Raw genomic sequence first — 19,751 nt, 5'->3', positions numbered from 1 at the left:
GTGAAGTCTGATAACATCTTTTGCACGCGTGCACAGTTTGAGGTGTTTGTGAAATTGCAAGGTAACAGCTGAGGTTTGTTAAGGGAGCTAGTCACGTGTATCAGTTTCCATTGTGTGTCAGGACCCGTTACACACGCGTGTGAGCCAAACAGATGCTTGCGTTCACATCGGTCTTTGATACTCACCGCCCATTCCGCCCTCGCGACTCCCACAAGACGCAAAAGCAGTGTCTCGCTGAGACCATAATATTGTCTGTCTTGTACGCGACACCTTACCTTGACTTTCACAGGTATGTCATTCGAACGAACGAGCGAGCGAGAGAGAGAGAGAGCAAACATCGTCTCTGGACAATAATTCACGAAAATTGACACCATCCCGATAATCTACTGTCGATAAATTATATGTAGTGACTTGTGGAGACCTTGGACGTCTTGCAACGAGGGCAGGAAGTATTGTGAGCTTGACCTTTTAGACTTCTAGTTGCATGACGATCGAGCGTATTGTCAGGTGAAAAATCCTTGTTGACACCTCGGCAGAGTTAGTTTAGGACTGCGGAACGTGAACCAGTGCGTTTAAGGCGTAGCGAGAGAAGAAATTGATATTCACTAGCACTTTTCGTACGGTAATGACACAGATAAGCATGTATGTTAGCACAGAAAACTTGTCAGAATTCAACAACACCGTATTCAATAACAGTCCGTTCTAATGAAGTATAGGTATAGTGTACCACAGACTGACCATTGGCCGGTGTCTTGGAAGTAATCTGTTAACCGTATCATCTCCTAATAATTTTTGATCTTACAAGCTTGCATGGCCCTGAATACTCACATCAGAGGAACCCTGGAATGAGGTGCACACCTGTGACATATGCCACGCACTGTCCGCCACAGTTTTTCAACAAGTAACAGATTTTAGGTCACACTGATACCCTCATTTTTCTCAAAGTATTTAATCTGGATGTTTTTGCCTGCACTTTAAGCTGAACACTTAGTGGTTTTATGTAAACAATGTAAAGTTGAGACTTTTGTATGACTTAGCATCAGTATTAATATTTCCTATGGTAACAAATCACCAAATAATAATAAAGTCGGTATATGTGCGAAGGGATGGTGGCAAAGCATTCCAGATACTGGGAAAAGGAAAAGAGAGACAGGTGGACATACACTTGACACATGCAGGGTTAACTAAATATAAGGACAACAAACTGTGACCTATCGAGGGATATGATGTCTTTTCAGTTGTTTTTTTTTTTTTATGTGTCCGAGAGAATTCAGCTAATTCACTAAACATTTCCCCACGACTTTTTCAGAAAAAATTAAAAAAGATTAAAATCGAGATTTGATGTTCCCAATATACCACGACTGAACCTGTTGGATTTTTCAGAAAAATGTGTTTTATGTTTACACTGGTAATTAACGATGCTGTAACAGCAGACGCCGCAAGTTCGAGTGAGTAGGATGGCGGACGTTAGTAGCTAGCGAGGTGAGGTCTACAGTATATACATGGACGTCTACAGATTATACAGACCTCGAGGTAGATGAGGTTTATGATGAAACCTGTTTGATCCTGACCTTTACGAAGAGTTGTTTTCCTTTGAAGGCTTTGAAACATTTTCCAAGGCGCAGAACCGGAACGCGTGGGAAGGATGATACCCAGCTTGTATCTTGTTGTCATGGTGATGGTGCTGATGACATCAGCTGACCTCGCGACCCCCACAGTGAAGAGGAACGTGTTGCTGATATTTGGTATGTGTGACAGCGGGAGCATATTAGTACATGTATAGTACAAGACATCGATATTATTTATTCACACACACACACACACGTGCGTGAGCAGGTAGGAACGCTTGCTCTGACACTATGTAGTGGTTGTCAAGGTGACGACGCCGGGTTCCAGATGGGCGCGTACAACAACACGGACATCCTGACACCCAACTGGGACGCGCTGGCGGCCAGAAGCGTTGTCTTCAGACATGGATTCACTTCCGTCAGCAGTTGCTCCCCCAGCAGGTGAGAGGTCGCTTCCAGCAGATGTCTCTTTTGTCCTCAACATGCCTATTGTTTCCCTTTCTAAAGTGCCTCCTTCTTTCACTCTCAATGTAGCTTCTTCAAAAATATGTTGACTCTCGCTGGTAAATATATAATGTACCATCTAGCTGTGGTAATATTAAACCTTCTCAATAAAACGTTATTATTACAATCTTGAAAAATTGTGTTACAAAGATATTACACCGTACACGTCAACAAAATAAATTAAAAACTGAGAAACACGTGCTTTTTGGTACATTATCACACGCTCTGATTAAATAACACAAAAAACTGATGTACTTCTCACATGAGTGTGATTCTGATTAAACGATTTATTGTCGTAAACTACTATATACCTCATATCAAAGGCCACAAAGCGGCTCAGTGAATGTAGCTCTACAGACGCCATATTTGTAGCAATTGTTGTTCTAAGTCAACCTGAGAGTTGTCAAGGGCTGTGTCTCCATCTAACAATCTTCAGATCCGTGTTGCTGACCGGACAGCCGCAACATCAGAACGGTCAGTATGGACTGGCCCAGGTACCCCACCACTTCAGCTCCTTCGACGATGTTCAGAGCCTTCCCGTCATCCTCTCACAAAATGGCGTTCGGACAGGTGAGTGGCGGGCCTGTCTCGTTGCTATTTAGGGGTTGGAAGTTGGTCGGCATACGGGTTTCAAATGGCCTTACAAACCGTATATCATCATCGTGTCCTGACTACGACAAGAAATTCTGTCAGGACCCAACATACGATGGACACACAAATGATTTCCTAAGATTGTAATTGAGTTGAGCTATTAATATTCGTGTAGAGACGATGGTCCTATAAGTTTATAACGGAACAGAATTATTTTTTTCACCTAGTGAGGACAATCCTTTAAGGTTATAACAGAGCTGAATTATTTCTTTCATTTATGAAAATAATCGCATACGTTTATAATAAAGCTGAATGATTTCTTTCACCTACAACGAATACATCACTACATCACATTACAAAGGATGTGAACAATTTCCATCCTATTTACCTTCACATTTTACATTATATTTATTATTATTATATTATACACTACAGCTAGTGCTGCACTCTACAACGAGTATTATGCTCTACATTACAGTTCACACTATAATGTAAAGTTAGGAAAATTCCAAATATCCCACGAATAAATCGTCGGTAAAAGATTCGCCCAGTCAAGCTAAGGTATCCCCTAAATTTAGAACCATTCGCACTATAGTGACGACAGAGACCCAGACCTCGATGATCGTGAAGATGCTCACGACCCTTGCACGTGACCTGACGCGCCTCGTGCTTGTGTTCTGCAGGTATTGTCGGCAAGAAGCACGTCAAGCCGGACAGTGTCTACAAGTTCGAGTTCGACGCCTCGGACGAGGTGTACGACCTGCAGCAGATCGGGCGCAACATCACCTTCATGAAGGAAAAGGTGCAGGCCTTCCTCTCGGCCAACGACAGCAGGTGACGACCCCAGTGACTGACTGACTGATTGGTTGATTGATTGATTGATTGTCATAGAGAGGGAATCATGAAATCTCTGCTGAGTTAACCCCACGATATCGTCTGTAATTTAACCTTTCCTTTGTCTTTCAGATTATTCTTTCTCAGTGTTGTTTCTTTCATTTTTGCATCTTATACAACTTAATAAAACATCATATGCTATATAACAGCGAACGTGCAACATTTTCAATTTATGTTAACCCTTTCTTTTCCTTCCAGATGCTTTTTCAGTATGTGTTCAAACACCCTTGTTCATTTAAAACCCATTCTCCAGTCAGCCTGTTGTTCTTAGACTCTTTTGCACACTGCGGTACAGATGAACCTTGTCGTTTGCTTACAGACCCTTCTTCTTGTACGTCGCCTTCCACGATCCCCACCGTAACCCTGACCTTGCCGGCACCTTTGGTCAGTTTATGGAGCGGTGGGGAGACGGACAGACAGGACATGGACTCATCCCTGACTGGACCCCCGTGCAGTACGACCCTGAAAAAGTCAAAGTTCCGTATTTCCTTCCGGACACGAATGTTACAAGACAGGAGCTGGCGAATATGTATACAACGTACAGCCGGATGGATCAGGGTAAAGTACACTGTACTTCCTGTGGTATATAATACAATGTACTTCACGGGGCATAGTACAACATCGTTTACTTCACAGGGTGTAGTACAAACACTGTCCACTTCACAGATATCAGACTATCAAAATGCTCAACGTAGCCTGGAGCTTTGATGGCGGAAATGATGTTCACGACACTCTCCATGTGTTCCAAGGTATCGGACTGTTCATGAAGGAACTAGAGTCTGCTGGCTATCTGAACAACACCCTGGTGCTGTACACCTCAGACAACGGAATCCCTTACCCCAACGCCAAGACTAACCTTTACGAGTCTGGTATGGGGGAACCCATGATGATCTCCAACCCCTTTCAACAGCAGCACTGGGGAGAGGTGAGGGAAACTACAATACTTCATTCCAGTCCTTTTTATATAAAAATACTCAATCGCACCTGTTAGTTACTGTTAATCGTTTGTTTACAAGCTTATTTATGCTTAGAAAGCAGTTAGGAACACTCATGGTGGCTAATACATCTGTAAAACTAAATTTCAGACCATAAGCATATAATTTTAATTATTTTGCGTATGTGATCGCTGACCTCTTGAAAATATTTTGTCTTGAATAGTAAGCAAATTTATTTTTAGCAAATGTTAAAAATGTTTGGTATCCTTGTATGTAACGAGTAATGAAACAAGTATACAAGAATACTCTCCTTCTGGATGGGTGTGGCCAGTACACTGACGCCTTGGCTTCAACGATGGATTTCACGCCAACCATCTTGGACTGGTTCGGGGTTAACGCCTCTACGATCAAGGCCAAACTGTCTGGCAAGTCATTGCTGCCGCTGACTGAAGAACCAGACAACATCACCAACTACCAAACAGTGTTTTCTAGCCACAATTTCCACGAAGTAAGTAGAGTCTTGGGATGTGAGGGCGAGGCATGGGTGTTGGTGTTGGTGTTGGAGGTGTCGCTAGTGTGATGTTGTTTGTGGCATGAAGGTGACTAGGTCTCGAAGAGACTGATGCGAGGTGTGTAATCGGGTATAGTGTCCGGTATAGGCACGATTGTTGGCAGACATTTTGTCACGTGATTTGCTTAAACGCCCCAATTTCCGCTGAGGACGTCCTCTCGCTAGCAATATTACTTGCCCATAGCTGCCAGATCATGTGTGTTACTGTAATATGTCCTTCTGGGTAAGTAATGTGAAATGTGATGTTGCGCTGACGGGAAATGACGGGTAAAACTGTGCTGTCATGCTCTGTTTGTGTGTGGGGAGGGAGAGAAAGAAAGAAAGATGTTGCGCCAAGGGCGGGTAACGTGTAGTGCCGTTTCATTTAGTCCCGGCACGTGCTGACAATGTCTTCCATCACCAGGTGACCATGTACTACCCCATGCGCGTGATCCGAACTCCCCGCTACCGCCTGATCCACAACATCAACCACCGTGCTCCCTTCGGACTGGCTACCGACCTCTACCAGGCGCCCACCTTCCAGCAGATCCTTAACGATACACAGGAAGGCCACCCCAGCGGATGGTTCAAATCTCTCAACTCCTACTACTATAGAGACCAGTACGAGCTGTTCGACCTTCAGAACGACCCCGAGGAGTTGCAGAACGTGGCCGACGACCCATCCTACCAGCAGGTGCTTCAGGAGCTCAGCACCCAATTGCTGACGTGGCAGAAGGCCACGAGCGACACCTGGCGGTGTATGCCCTCCGCCATCTTGGAAGGCATGACCTGTGATGCCGCCTACAATGGAGAGTGAGAGCCGCTACACATCCGCCAGTCAAAAGGAAGATGGACGCTTGATGGCTGATACATGTTGGGCGGCTATCATCCTAACGACGCTTAAAGTTTGCCTTTTATGTGCGGGAGATAACTTAAAGTCGATACATAACAATATGACTAGAAAAAACTAGCTAGAGGTTTGTAATAAAATGAATTCCACGCACCGAATATATTTCCAAAGAATTCATCAACAACAAAAAAAAATTAACGAAATCGACTGTTTAAAAGTTATTTTAATGACGATTCCACATATTTCATACAAACAATTTTGGTCAATCTCTCTCTCTCTCCCTCTGTGTGTGTGTGTGTGGAGCAAAGAAGAAAGTTCTTGTTCTTTTGAGACTCTTCTTCTTATCCATGGAGAAAATCTGTTACAGTTTTTTTTCCTCCTTACAAGTGACTCTCCATTCACTCCATTCTTGTTCTACATCGCGTCATTACAAATGAAATCAAAATCAAAATATTTCTTATGTACATATATACGGTATGAAATATGGTTCTGCCTCTCCAGTGTAAAATACATCTCGTAAAAAATCTTACAGAACAAATTGTCAGATACGAAACAACGACTACAACTGTCACTGCACAGATGCAGCTCAAATAGAAGACGATGACTAAAGGGTTTTGAAGTTCAGCAAGATGTGGATTTGTACTATAGGTCTACTGGTAGACTGAATAAAAACGTTAACTTGCATAGTACAAAATGTTGATGTCACACGACAAGAGATGTCACGAGCTGAAAACCTGACGGTGACAAGCGACATGACACGTGTCAGTCACGTGATTGTGACAGTGTCTGTGGGTTGAGCCTAATGACACTTGCAGACACCGTTTCCCTGCGCCAGACCCCAGGCAGGGCTTCACTCTTCAAGTGGCACCAGAACTGCGAAACATAGAACAACAACATTAAAATTAGCTTCTGAGACATAGGGTCACAGTATGTACTGTTATCTTCCAACGTTCCTCCGAATTTCAAAATTGCTATCAATTCATAGTATATGTGGAGTATCCAGGTCTTGTTTACATATCTGTGCTGCTAGGGACGTCAGTAAATATGATCATCTGCTTGAGTTTATTTTCACTCAGATAATATTTTGGCAAACCGTTTACTGTTACCTTTTTTCTTCTTCTGAACTGGTGTTTTAGGGAGCAGTCTTTGTCACGCATACTAAATACAGGTTTTAGTCATTATGTAGAAAATTTGCATTGCTGGAGTACTTGATGAATAATTTACATTTTTTAATCAATGCAAATAGATGACCACGAAAGTTTTCTACCTTCACAAATCTCGTTGAGAACATTTTCCCAGGTGAGTTGCAGCTGCCCTGGCTTGTCTACTAGCATGCGGACAGTAGATGGATTCCTCTCCCCGGACAGCTGCTGGAGCTGTTTCTCGTCCACCGTGTCCCCCATCCCCACGAAGATGAACTCCACTCCGGGTTTGTTGGCTGCCGACTTGGCTCTCAGAACTTCTCTCGAGGATAGCTTTAGGTCGCCGATGGGGCCGTGCACGAAGACCACGGCAAGGCGCTTGACCCCTTCTCTGGCCCCCTCCTTTACAACGGTCAATTTACCTCTGGCGCGGTTTAGGATGTTGGTCAGCGGGGTAGCCGATGACCCCGATAAGGTCACGGCATTTGCAAAGTCTTTGGCGGAGTTGGCGACCTCCAGCCCTATGTCACCGACATCCGGGCAGTTGTTGGAAGTCAGGCCCACCCGCACTCGGCCCTCACCGACCCCCAGACCCCCCGTCACGTTTTTGATCAGGTCAAGGTTGCGTCTGACATCACTTCCACCAGCGTGCGTGAAGTCCGTGATGTACATGACGTCAGCAGCATCCGGGGATTTCTTGCAGTTGACTTGAAAATAAACACAATAAATTCAGTCTAAAATCATAAAAGCATGTGTTATAGCTTCATCTGAGAGATACTATTTTAAGGGTCAGGTTTTAAGAATTCATCAAAGGTTAAAAAGGCGACTTTAGCCGGAACATTTGCTCTCCTTTACTATGTATTTCTGGTAAATTGATTGCGATCTACTTACCAAATTTATCTCCAGGTGTCACTGAAACCAAAGCAAAAGAAGCAATTAGTATATCAAAACTAAGTAGCTAATTAATAATAGTCGCTAAATGTGCAAGCGCTTTCTGGCACGTTCCTGACACGGAAATATTTCCTTATCGCTTTTCCAGTTGCTGTGTTCATAACACTTCGAATATATTTATATATTTTTAAGTATATCCAAGACATAATGAATTGACCAGTTGCCGTGTTACTGTAAAATTTAAAATAGAACTTTAAATTACAAATAGATGAGAGCGAAAACCAACCTTTAATTGTTTGCTATTACATCTCTATGATGATAATGATGACTGGCGATTGATGATTATGTATGAGTCGACGACAACGATGATGATGATTGATGGATTGATTGATGGATGAGGATTATAATGATGATGATGGAAAAACTAATCTCTGGAGCATAATGTCATTCGTTAGGTCATCTAGAGACGACACATGAAGTATAACGTAATGGCCTGTCAATCAAAAGAACAAAGCGAGATGCGTGAAACCTTCTGTAAGATCCCCTCGAAAGCGTGCTCTCACCCTCACAAGCCTTCACGGCAAGTAGGTTCTTGATCGTCTGCAAGGCGCCGTAGCTGTTGACGGTGTGAACGAAGTCCTTGGCCGGGGTAGATCCTATAGTCATCAGCTCTGCGTTGTCTATACCGCTTCCCACCCCTACTCGTGATGAGGGACAGGACAAACAACCGAAACTTTATTGAGCATAACCACGACTGGTAACAAATCGGCTTTCAACTAAAGCCAGTAAACGGAAAGATAAAGGTTGAAGGAGTACCGAGATTGCTGCTAATTGACAAACACGGAAGACATACACATTACAAGGAAGTTACAGAAAATGATCATTTGGCGAGAACTAAATAGGTAATCAATAATTGCTATTTTTCAGAGTTTAAAATGATGAAGTGGTAGCAGAGAAAATGACAACGGGATCAACTACACTAACAATGAAAGAAGATTACCAATAAACGTGAATTTCGTAAGGTGAAACATATTTACAGCAATAAAAACACAAACGCTTACCCTAAAGGCGGAGTTGGGGAGCTTAACATGCAAGAAAGGAAGTCCAGGAAGGCGATTAGGGGAGGTGTTCAATCGACAGCTGGCACTTTCAAAGGAAGAAAGTTCGCTAACATCACGAATTTACTTAAGAATAATATACGGTCAGAGATACGCAGGCACATACCAATAGCAAACACATAGGCTCCTCCTTTTTTAACCTCTCTGGCCCACTGCTGTGTTCTGTTGGGAGAGGCTGATTGGCCATCGGTCACCACGATGACCACGTGGGCCACCTCCTTGCGGGCACCGCCGGCAGGGGTCAACACGTGCGTGGCCACGAGCTCCAGGGCTTGGTCAGTGTTGGTGGAGCCAGCAGTGTACTCGATGGCCTTGATCGCCTTCTGAACTGTTCACGGTTCGAAAAAATACACTGGAGTCGAGTAATTGCACATCATACACGATATAGCGACTGATCTTTGCCAATCTCAATCACATATATCAATCAAATTTTAATTTGTACAAAATAGGAAACATGAATATTTTTTTTCAAGGCGTGCCAATGTGAAGAAAGTTTTTTTAAAAAAAAAAACATATTTCTCGCAACTCAAATAGGTCATAGATGCGAAGATTTTGTATGATGGACAAATCTGTGAGAATTCCGTTGAACTAGACTGATTAAGCAGTGTGACTTCTGGATAGGCCGATCAAAGTGGTGATCAACGCTTACCAGTAAACCGTCGAGTCATATTTGTTTTAAACGAAGTAACCCCCCATATCCAACGCGTTGAAATTATTTTGCATTGAAATTAGCCTTTAATTTCAAGCAGGGCACTTACTCTGAGGTGTGGAGTAGTAGTCGGTGAGGCCAAACTCTATCTTGGGGCTGGAGTCAAATGTCACCACCGCCACGTGTGTATGGTTGGAGGCGACGTTGAAGACCGTGACGAGGTCTGACACGAAGTTCAGCTGAGTCTGGAAGCTGGTGGAAGTTATGCTGCCAGACTTGTCCAGTACGAACACCACGTCAGCCACCTTGGAGCTGCACACTATCAGTGAAGATCACGAGACCCGTGTTACACGTTAACTGTCCGTTCCAGGCCACTACCCTAGCATTACGCTAACACAAACCAAACTCTGCTACCCAAGGTCACACAAGTCTAACATTACCTTCCTAGGTCACACGACTAGCGTGTCACCCCTAATTTTACAAGAATAGAATAACGCTTCACAACACTAGCAAGTAGCAACTGCACTCTCGCTAGGTCTCCAGCCTAGTATCTCACTCCAAAGGTCACCAGTCTTGAAAGGCACATTCCCAATATCACATGCCCAACACTAGACATTACATGCAAAGGTTAAAAAAAAACCAACCTTGATTCACATAGAGTGAATTAATACAAGTTCGTGGTCAACTGCGTAGCAATGCAAGCCACATAGTCATGTTCTTGGCTCTACACAGTCTCTGATAGTGAAACTACGTCTGCTACTAGAAAGCTGCCAGCTAATGGCCTGGAAGTCTTGCCTTACCGCATGTGTGTGTATATATAAAGAGAATATTAAGATATATAAAGAGAATGAAATCGAATATTTTATTGCTTAGGCCATCGGTCCCTAACAGGAGAGTGACATCCCAACCCCGACGACTTTATACATTGCTACCGCATTTCATATAGATATGTTGCAACATGTGTAATATTCAGAGCGTAAAATTTTACAAATTTGAAACCTGTGTGTATTATATAGTTGTTTATCAGAGCACATCTATATGGGCAATGAAATAAATGAAATAAAGAGCTAGAATGAGATCGAACGAACAAATTACTGCTTCGGCAAGATAGAGAGTGATGTCCCCTTGCCCAATAGAGTGAATGGGGGAGTTCTGTGTGTTTTTGCTTGTTTGATTTTTGTCTACGATCTGTTCTACTTTTATTCTCATCCACTTGGGATCTACATTCTCATTTATTCATATGTGTGTTGGATTGTCTTTGGCTTTCTGCCTTTTTCATTTTTTTTTTTTTTGAATGGACAAATGAGATTGAACTTTTCGATGACTAACACCTCCTTAGCAGTCCGCGATCTGTAGGATTTATTTCAACAAATATTATGCATCTAAATAGTGCTTTGTAAACACTTGTTTCAACGATGTAATCCTCCAATAATGCTTTAACTTCTTTGCTTGGATGATTTGATGAAACAATTAAACAACAAACAATTATGTTTAGATCTACTGTTATCATCGATTAGAGTGATTTCCCTTTGGCAAGGTGGTTGAAGATGTTTTTCTTGTACATTTTATTCTTCATAGTACTCTCCACCTGGCGTGATGTCCTTACTGCATTCTTTCGCACTGCACCTTTTCTTCTTCCTGATAGTTTGGTTGATTTCTTCAATTTCTCCCGATAATGATGACGACGACGACGACGACGATGATGATGATGATGATGATGATGATGATGATGACAAAGACGATGATAATGATGATTATTCTTATTAACGCCATGAGCTTGTTCAAAATGTTGGGTTATCGCAATGTGTAAATATACGTTATTGTCTATTTAAATAGATACCTATATATATATACACACAGATCTAATATTTACATGATAGAGGCTTAATTATATTTATAAATGATATCAAGACATCTAATGATAATTGGCTCCCTTTACCCACAGTCTTGAACAGTGCTTTTAAGCATACAGTACCTTTGATCGGCTCTTCTGTGGTTGTTGTTGTTGGAAGTGTTGTGGTTGGCAAGGTCGTTGTAGATGTTCTCGAGGTCGTGGTTGTGGTCGTGGTTGTGGTCGTGGTTATGGCTAAAAATTAACATTTACAGAGGAAGGTGTGTACACTGAGGCTGTAACGTATCGTAGAGCATGGTAGCACTATAATTTTAATGGTTGCTATTTTTTTAGCTACACATATATAATGTTTTGCCGGTATTATTGGAGGTGATGGGCTATCTAGCTCTATGGTTTGTGAGCTCGAGTGAGAAGGTCGCTGCTTTGAGGCCTGCTCGAGCTTGAGGCACGATAACTCGTTCCCCGCCTCCCTTGCCCACCCAGCAGCTGCCACAAAGGCAATAAGAAAAAGGAAAAGTTCCTAATTTATCAGGGGACGTAATGACACAAATAAAAGTACCATTTAGGTTCTCTGCCCTTTGGTCACTAAGCTGTGAAACATTTTACCTGTTAGCGTACAAGCGCTAAGAATTTCATTTGCATTGCTGATGATGTTAGCTTTAAAAGCAAGAGTCCTATAGTGTGAGAGTGTTAAGTGACTACCTTTACAGGCCTGCAACACGATGAACGGTCCCTGGTTCCGCAGTTCGTCGAAGTTGGCGACTTTGAACACGTAATCCGGGGTGTTGGCTGTCGCTATCTCGCCCAGCTCCTCGAGGTTAACCTTGCCAATCCCGACAGCAAAGACCTGTTGCCAAATACGAGATTGAATTGATCTAACAAAAGCTTCCTTTATTTCTTCATTCCCTTTTTTTCTTTTCTTTCCCTTCTTCCTTACTTTTTTTCAGTCATCCGTACTGCTTTTCTATCTTCTTCCCTCTTTTCATTTTTTTTATTCTATTTTTCTACACTCTGCCTTCATTCCTTCTAATGCCCATATAGATTCACTTTTCTCACACCTGGATACTCTGCAATCTCATACTAGTATGCATAGTCATGACCTGTCTTGAAACTCTCTCATGACCTAAAAGGACGCCCTGCTTTAAGCTACCTTGATACCTTGTCCTGCCTTGCTGGATGTCCCACTGTTACCTACCTGGATGTCCTTATCGCGTAATAGCTGCGCCTGGTGCTTGGTTTTAGCTCTGTTGGTAGAGTTGCCGTCGGTGGTGACGATGACGATGCGGGGCACGTCAGGTCTTGCGCCTCTCGCTTGCGAGAACATTTTTTCGCGGGCCAGCCTGCCACGTCAAGAGAACGTTTCTAGAAAAATCACGCAATTTCGCCAGAGGGGATTCCCGGTACCACATAATTCTTGGTACTTGGGGGCTGTAAAACGGGTAGACTGGACCCCGGTGTCGACACGGCGAGTTTATTTGCGACATGTTCATGGATACGTTCATTTTGTTAAGACTACAGCCAATGGTAACTATATATAAATAAGGTTTTTATGTGGACAAACGTGATGTCATTCTATGGTGATGTTTGTTGAGGGGAAACAGTACCTTGTACTGAACTTTACCCATCCGGTCATTTTAAAAAATGGCAACTTATTGGGATTTAAACCTTTGTACTTACTCCAAGCCATCAAAGGTGTCCGTAGTTCTCCCCCTAGTGAAGACGATGTTCTTGATCGTCTTCTGCAAGGCCGGGATGTCGTGGTTCAGATCCTGGAGGTAGATCTCGCCCTTGGCGCCTGTAGAGAAGCTGACGACGCCCACGTGTGTGGTGTCTGGTCCCACGTTCAGCTTGGTCACGAGGTCAGAGACGAAGTCCAGCTGCTTTTTGTAGTCAGGCTCCTGGATGCTGCGTGACGTGTCCACGATGAAGACCACATCAGCCTTCTGGCCACAGGTATCATCCGCTAGGCCAAGCAAGGGAAGAGTAAAGGTCACGACTTTTGTGACTGAAAGACTGAAAAAACTGATACTAACAGCCAACACACATACATTCTCTCTCTCTCACTCACACTTATAAAATGTTGCGTTTTGCTTACCAATTGTTGTTCTAGTCTGAAAAAGGAAAAGAAAACAAATGAAATATACTATGAATGTAGCACGTTTCAGCACATATAACTTACGGTACTAAGATACTTCATCTCAAACATGACTCTTTCCAGAACGAAAGAAACACTGAAAGTTATTGTAATTAAATAGTGACTTCTAACAGCAATCTACAATTTTTCCATAAAGATAGATTACATCCACACAATAACTTCTTCTCTCTTTGTTCTGTTTCTGCTTCTGCAAGTACAATAAAGTACAACAAGAAGAAGAAATACAACATCAATAACAATAAAAATAAGGAAGAAGGAAAATAACAATAATATAAAAATAATTTTTCTGTAGCCATTAAGTTTTAGGAACGTTTAAAGAAAGCGACCCGGTTGCGCAACGGTTAGCGCTGTTAGCGCCTGTCACCAATACAGTGAAGGTTGGCTGCCCTGAGTTCATTTCTCGTCTCGGGCACGCTGATCTTTCTCTGCACGTGACATCTGTTTACAGGGCTGGCTGCCCTCCGCCAAGGACGGTCCCAAGCCCGGCTGAAAAAGGAGGAGGGTTGGGCGTGGGGCCAGCACTCCCACCCCATAAAACAAATCCTTGCTACCAAAACATCGACAACAGTTAAGATTGTCGTCGATGGCGTATGCCCCAGGAGGGGCGAAGGGCCTTAAAAAAAAAAAAAAAAAAAGTTTAAAGAAAACGTTAAAACAAAAAGGAGACATAGTCTTCATTGTTTTGAAACTTACCATGACACAAACAAAGAAAGCAAACACCTTCACTATCATGTTGTCCTCGCTTTGTTTTTCTCCAAACAAGAAGTGTTTCTCGAAAATTCTCTTGGAAGGAAGAAATAAAAAATGTCGCAGAATCCGACAGGATTCAACAAAACTTCCCTTTTGTGGTGATGTTGAATGGTCGTCTAGTGACAAAGTGACGTATTCAAAGTGTGTTATACCTTTATACCTCCAGTTAGATAAAGAAACCGTTCGACAGCCTCATGTCAGACTGCTCACATCGCACGAAGGGACGTCGCCATTTATAGTCGCCGACAGAAGGGGAGTGCTTGATGATGGCGCCCTACCAAAGAAACATTCATTTTCGAAGTTTGAGGGGGACAAAAGGCAGTGGGTAGAATTTTTTGGACATCCGGTAACTGAGATGGCAAACTGTTCCCCTGCCTGCATCATTGGATTGGGAGAGTAGGGGAGGAGGACTTCCCGCAGCACCCCCATGTCCAGCGGGGCCCATAGTTGGAGACATTCAGCTCTGTGGGAAGGATAAGTGAGAGTAAGGGAGAGGAAAAAGTGGGAGGGAGTGGGGGTAACAAGTTGCGGTAAAAAACGTGTTTAGCAAACACGAAGCAGGCTGACGACCTTTCAGGAATGAGCTCTTCTGAACGGTTACACTGAAGTGCGATGAAAACAGGTAAAGATCTGGTCCAACCAGAAAGAAAAACTTTCATTTCTTCCATTTGGGATAAAATTGCACAAAGATTTTTCTCTGTGAGAAGGTGCGAGGAAAGGCTTTCGACATGAAAAGATGACATTATTGTTGCAGACGGTCAGACGAATTTTGGCTACGGGTTTCATTTAACCGAGTCACAGCGTGTGGGACGGACATAACAGGAAGTCCTGATTTCTATTTAGGTTTCGTTGAGTCCATGCGTTCGTGGATGTTTCAAAGTTCTGCTGTTTCAGCGGCGTTCAGTTTCCGGAACTTCTGTTAGCGACTTATGTCTGCTGATGAATCATGAATCAAAGTTCATTCTATCACAGCGTTCATGCCTTTTGGTCTTTTAGCAAAATATCTGTTTATCCATTGAAAAGCTAGAAAATGTTTTTGTCATTCTAAGCACATGGAAACATTGTCCTGTTAAATTTAGAAAATACTTTTAATCAGACATTTTCGCTCAAGTTATAGAATTATTGCTGTGGCAACCGTACTCCGCAGACTAGGGGCAGAAAAATGGCTTCAGAATAAACTCACCTTTTTTTCATTTCCTTTACATCTAGAGATCACAATACTAGTGATGTTAGACAGGAAAAGGTCACATCAGGATACTTTATTCCTGAAGTTGTAAATGTGATTCCCGGCTGTCGCAAAGCTGTGGAAAGTAGAGTTTACATTGTGTAAGTTATGCTACGTGCGTTGTATTAATGGACTCCAGCATCAGCACCGCTGTAGAAACAGATAAAGTGTTTCCATGTTCACTAGGAAGATCTGTGACTAAAGAGGTCTCCATGAGATTGGAGACTTCCGGTACACAAAGTTCAGGTACCTGGTGAACTCACAGTTATGAGTAATTATGTCATGGCCTGGTCACTTTGTAAGTGCGTTAACCAGCAATGGTTAACGCCTAAAGTGTTTATCCCCACTTCTCTCCATTTCTCCTGCAGCTACCCTTCCTCTTCTCTCTCTCTTCCACCCTCTGTATGTGTCCCAGATCTAGTCGGAGTGGTAGGATTACGCTCACGTGCAAGGACTAAAGAGCGCGAATGACGTCAGTTTTCTGACTGCGTGTATCCATGACGTAAAAAAGAGGTGTGACGACAGAGGGAGATAGCAGTTAGCCGGAGGAGAGCAAGGGCGAGAGGACGTGAAGCTGGACTTTTAATTGTAAGTGGAATATATTTCTTGTGTTATTTGAAGTGAAGCCATTGCCGGAACAGTATTATAGAGGAGGTACGGAAAGCTTTGAAGTTTGTGGTTAGGTTATTTGAAGTGAAGAATTATCGGCGAGACAGTGTGTCTAAAGGAATATTACAGAGGAACTGAAGAACGCCTTACAGTCCGCGTTTGTGTTATTTCAATGTCTCCATGGCCAGCCCTTGCGTTATTCACTGTTACTACCTCGAGGAAATAGATTGTAGCTAGGTATTTAATAAATTCGTTGAGACAAGTCATTTTGTTTATTTGTGAGAAAGAACACGTATTTGTCTGGCCCCGTGAGTGTGTTCCAATGGGAGTGAGCGGGAGACACTTCGCGGAGTCTTGACTTATCTCACTCTGTGCGTCGGCAAGGGTTTGCTCTGCTATTCTGGGTGTTAGTGTGTCTGCTCAACAGGATATGTGAGTTTATGCTTTCACACTGGCACGACGACAAGAGAAGACAGTCCGTCTTTGTTCGTCAGTCCGTCTATTTTCTCCCTTTGTCCCTGTGAGTAAAATGAAGGACGGGATCAACGGTAAATGACGGCGAAATGTCACTTGAGTCATCCGTCTCGCCGAAACTCTCTTCGGCAATTATACCTCATCATTAGCAGCTTATTAAGTGTTGCACAATCTCCTATCAGACCCCCTGTCTTCCACACTGGTAAATAATTCTCTCTTAATCGTTCATCATCGAAATTAAACATTTTTTTCCTGCTGTGCGCTAATTCCCACGATTGTAATCACCCTGCCAATTATGAGAAATTAATTTTTTGTTATCACATATCCCAGCGGAATGAACATTCCCACACAGCCTGATGGCCGATCAAAAAGCCCCAAATTAGTTATTTTGTAATTTTGTAGAGGACAATGTATGTTAAGTAAAATACTTGACATTTTCAGTTGTTATGTGTAAGCTGAGCTAAAGCAGCTCAAAGTTTTCACATCCCTAGCGATATTACGCTCCGCTTTTTTCACGACATGCTGGCTTGCATTAATCATGTATTGAAATATCTCAGTGGTTCTGCATAACATCATCTATTACACCAATCAACATGGACATAAATGCCTGTGTCGGATTCTGTTACGGCATGGATAAAGTTTTGTTGTACATATGATCTTAGCAAGGAACACTTAGCGCACAGCTAATGTAAATAATCACTCAGCTTCTGTTTCTGAGCTTGAGATATTTTAGAGAAAATTACGAGAAACTTAGATATATTAACTCAACAGACGTACACAACTGTGATTTCCCCCCCCCCCCCCAGGATAATTGCTCGTTTTTGTTTTGTTTTTGTTTTTGTTTTTTTGTTTTTTGTTGTTGTTTTTTTTTTTTTTGTCAAGGATTTTTCCAGTATCAGTGCACACTAACAATACAATTCCGCAAGGGATAATCAAACAGTTACAATTAACCGGGCATATCAGCATCAACCAGACACCCTAACACCATAACCTATCATTCACATTTGCAGAAGGGTTTTCCAGCTCTCTCAACAAAGTTTTATAACAAATTTCATGTATTAATGCACTGTTGACCATTGTCAGTAGATTCGTGTCTCAGAGTAGATCCAGGTTGTTCATACCCTATTCCCTAAGGGACAAGCCTACCTATACCCACAACAGTCGCACGAGCCCCATGAAGTTGGCAGGTAGGAGGTGAGGATGGGGTCAAAGTGCTTCTGTACGCTACTTCCCCGAACGTGGATATATTTTTAAAAATATTCCAGTGTAGGTTTGTTTCAAATGAGTGGCAAAGAGGGCTTGCTAGTTCCTCGGTCACTGTTTGAACAAGTAAAGCCTTGCTACTACCTCCCAGTGACGTGAACAAAATATATGCGCCATATCCTGGAGACACGGGAGGGCACCGACTTAAATTACGTCCCCTTTCTGTATTTATTGCTAGGAGGTTGCATTTTCTCTTTTGTTAGTTCATTTTATTCAGTTCATTCGGTTTGGTTAGATCTGCACCTGACTATTCTTTGGTTATCTGGCTTCTCCGGATTATCGGTGATAGAACCCTAAATTTGTTTTGATTACATCATTAGTTATAAAGCGACATAAAGAGGAGGAGTTCTAGTCAGACAAGCCACGAGGCGTAATGTGGACCTACATGAGAAGGACGTTTAAAGGACTAGTGGGAAGCAATTTTCCTTTAATGATTGGATAAAGCTTAGTGCAAGAATTGACAACCATGTGCCTTCAGTTCTTTTTACACACAACATCAAACCGATTATTCAGACTAACTTGCCTTGTCTGCGAGATCTTGCTCCTCAGCAAATGGGAGAGCTGGGGAAATATTTTAATTAGCCACATAACGATTTAGTGCTTGGTGATGTTTGTGGCGGTGTATCTCGAGAACGGAAGGGGATATTCACCAAGATTTGGGGAAATAATAGTTTGACTGAGCTTTACCCTAATCGTTAGAAAAAAAATTGACCCCACTACTCATTTAAAAACACCTGAAACAAACTCTTTTTGCTGTCTAGACATGACACAAAGACTTGGTATACACCATGTCGTCACAAAGACGAACAATTTCGGGTTGAAAGGAATGGTGGTGGTGCCTGCTTTAATTAGAGTTCTGGTTTGGATAAAAGACCATAACCTGACTTCTCGCTGTGTCACGTGTGGTACGATCCAAGTTGTTAGGGCAGAAGCTCGCAATCGCCTTCATGGAATAATTTAGTCAGAGTTATTTCCTTTTTCTTAAAAACAGAGCACGTGTTTTATCCGAGTACAGAATTTTGTGAGAGGTGTAGCAAGCTCAGTACACCATTCTCCCATCTGGTAAAGTGCCTCCAAATCACTTGCGTCATACGCACGTTCCCCATTGCTCCATGTCCACAGCAGGCAGTTTGTGTATCTAAGAGCTTAAGTAATGATATTCTCATCATGCATGCCTATTCCCCTGTCCGCCCTTTCTCTGTTTATCTGCCCTGTATCTGTCTGTCTTCCTCCTTTTTTTTTTCTTTCATATGTCTATTATCTGCTTACCTAAATGTTTGGCTGGTTTTGAATGTTTTAAGGTAACACATCTTCTTGTCAAAAGATAATTATCTAGCTGCAAACAAAAATAAAACGTTTATATAAAAGTTGTTCAGCCCCTATAACTTGGGTAAAAACCTGCTCATACCCACAACAAGCTTCCCCCTTCCTTCACCCTCCCGCTCCCCCTCCGGCTCAGTTGTGCAAGCACGATGAGGTTAGAAGGTGAGGGTCAAAGTGCACCGACGTTTTGATTTCTGCCGTCATCTGCTGCCTCATGGAGTGTGAATTTTTATTTGTTATTGCAATGTCAGTGAAATACATACATAAATCAAATATATTATAACCATGTTATGTAATGCTCATAGCAAATATTAGTTTTTGAAGGAAACAACCCAAAACAACCATACGTTCCTTTAAAAAAGAAAGAAGAAGCTTCTATGCCTGTCACTTGTAGAAAACCAGTTTACT

General features: G+C 42.5%; 2 protein-coding genes across 3 annotated transcripts; one reads left to right on the top strand and one right to left on the bottom strand.

The window, feature by feature from the left end:
- Positions 1 to 132: 132 nt before the first annotated feature.
- LOC112561320 (N-sulphoglucosamine sulphohydrolase-like) lies at positions 133 to 6,158 on the top strand. Of its 2 annotated transcripts, none has more exons than XM_025233728.1 (9): positions 133 to 289; positions 1,600 to 1,745; positions 1,877 to 2,009; positions 2,509 to 2,642; positions 3,347 to 3,497; positions 3,877 to 4,115; positions 4,307 to 4,482; positions 4,824 to 5,000; positions 5,467 to 6,158. In XM_025233728.1, exons 2-9 carry the CDS (start codon positions 1,646 to 1,648, stop codon positions 5,857 to 5,859), a joined length of 1,503 nt encoding a protein of 500 aa, XP_025089513.1. In that variant the 5' UTR covers positions 133 to 289; positions 1,600 to 1,645; the 3' UTR covers positions 5,860 to 6,158. The 2 variants fall into 2 exon arrangements, with proteins under 2 accessions (XP_025089513.1, XP_025089514.1); XM_025233729.1 differs by having other exon boundaries at positions 150 to 289; positions 1,620 to 1,745.
- Positions 6,099 to 14,688, bottom strand: LOC112561319 (collagen alpha-6(VI) chain-like). The gene is made up of 12 exons (XM_025233726.1): positions 14,393 to 14,688; positions 13,640 to 13,655; positions 13,222 to 13,507; positions 12,740 to 12,884; positions 12,247 to 12,391; positions 11,668 to 11,778; positions 9,802 to 10,011; positions 9,150 to 9,371; positions 8,489 to 8,623; positions 7,926 to 7,946; positions 7,160 to 7,741; positions 6,099 to 6,765 (listed from the first exon to the last, which is right to left on the bottom strand). Exons 1-12 carry the CDS (start codon positions 14,429 to 14,431, stop codon positions 6,743 to 6,745), a joined length of 1,935 nt encoding a protein of 644 aa, XP_025089511.1. The 5' UTR covers positions 14,432 to 14,688; the 3' UTR covers positions 6,099 to 6,742.
- Between the last annotated feature and the right edge of the window lie 5,063 nt (positions 14,689 to 19,751).

This window comes from Pomacea canaliculata, linkage group LG4, assembly GCF_003073045.1.
Source record: "Pomacea canaliculata isolate SZHN2017 linkage group LG4, ASM307304v1, whole genome shotgun sequence".
NCBI classification, from domain to species: domain Eukaryota; kingdom Metazoa; phylum Mollusca; class Gastropoda; order Architaenioglossa; family Ampullariidae; genus Pomacea; species Pomacea canaliculata.
Note: the sequence above shows the minus strand (reverse complement) of the source record. Positions and strands in the feature narration are given on the sequence as shown.

Excerpts from the sequence above, each read along its gene's own strand:
- LOC112561320 (XM_025233728.1), top strand. The coding sequence starts at position 1,646 with ATGATACCCAGCTTGTATCTTGTTGTCATGGTGATGGTGCTGATGACA. Across the intron at positions 2,643-3,346 it reads ACAAAATGGCGTTCGGACAG|GTATTGTCGGCAAGAAGCAC; the intron begins GTGAGTGGCGGG and ends TGTGTTCTGCAG. Across the intron at positions 3,498-3,876 it reads CTCTCGGCCAACGACAGCAG|ACCCTTCTTCTTGTACGTCG; the intron begins GTGACGACCCCA and ends GTTTGCTTACAG.
- LOC112561319 (XM_025233726.1), bottom strand. The coding sequence starts at position 14,431 with ATGATAGTGAAGGTGTTTGCTTTCTTTGTTTGTGTCATG. Across the intron at positions 12,392-12,739 it reads TACGCGATAAGGACATCCAG|GTCTTTGCTGTCGGGATTGG; the intron begins GTAGGTAACAGT and ends ATTTGGCAACAG. Across the intron at positions 8,624-9,149 it reads AGCCTATGTGTTTGCTATTG|GGGTGGGAAGCGGTATAGAC; the intron begins GTATGTGCCTGC and ends CATCACGAGTAG.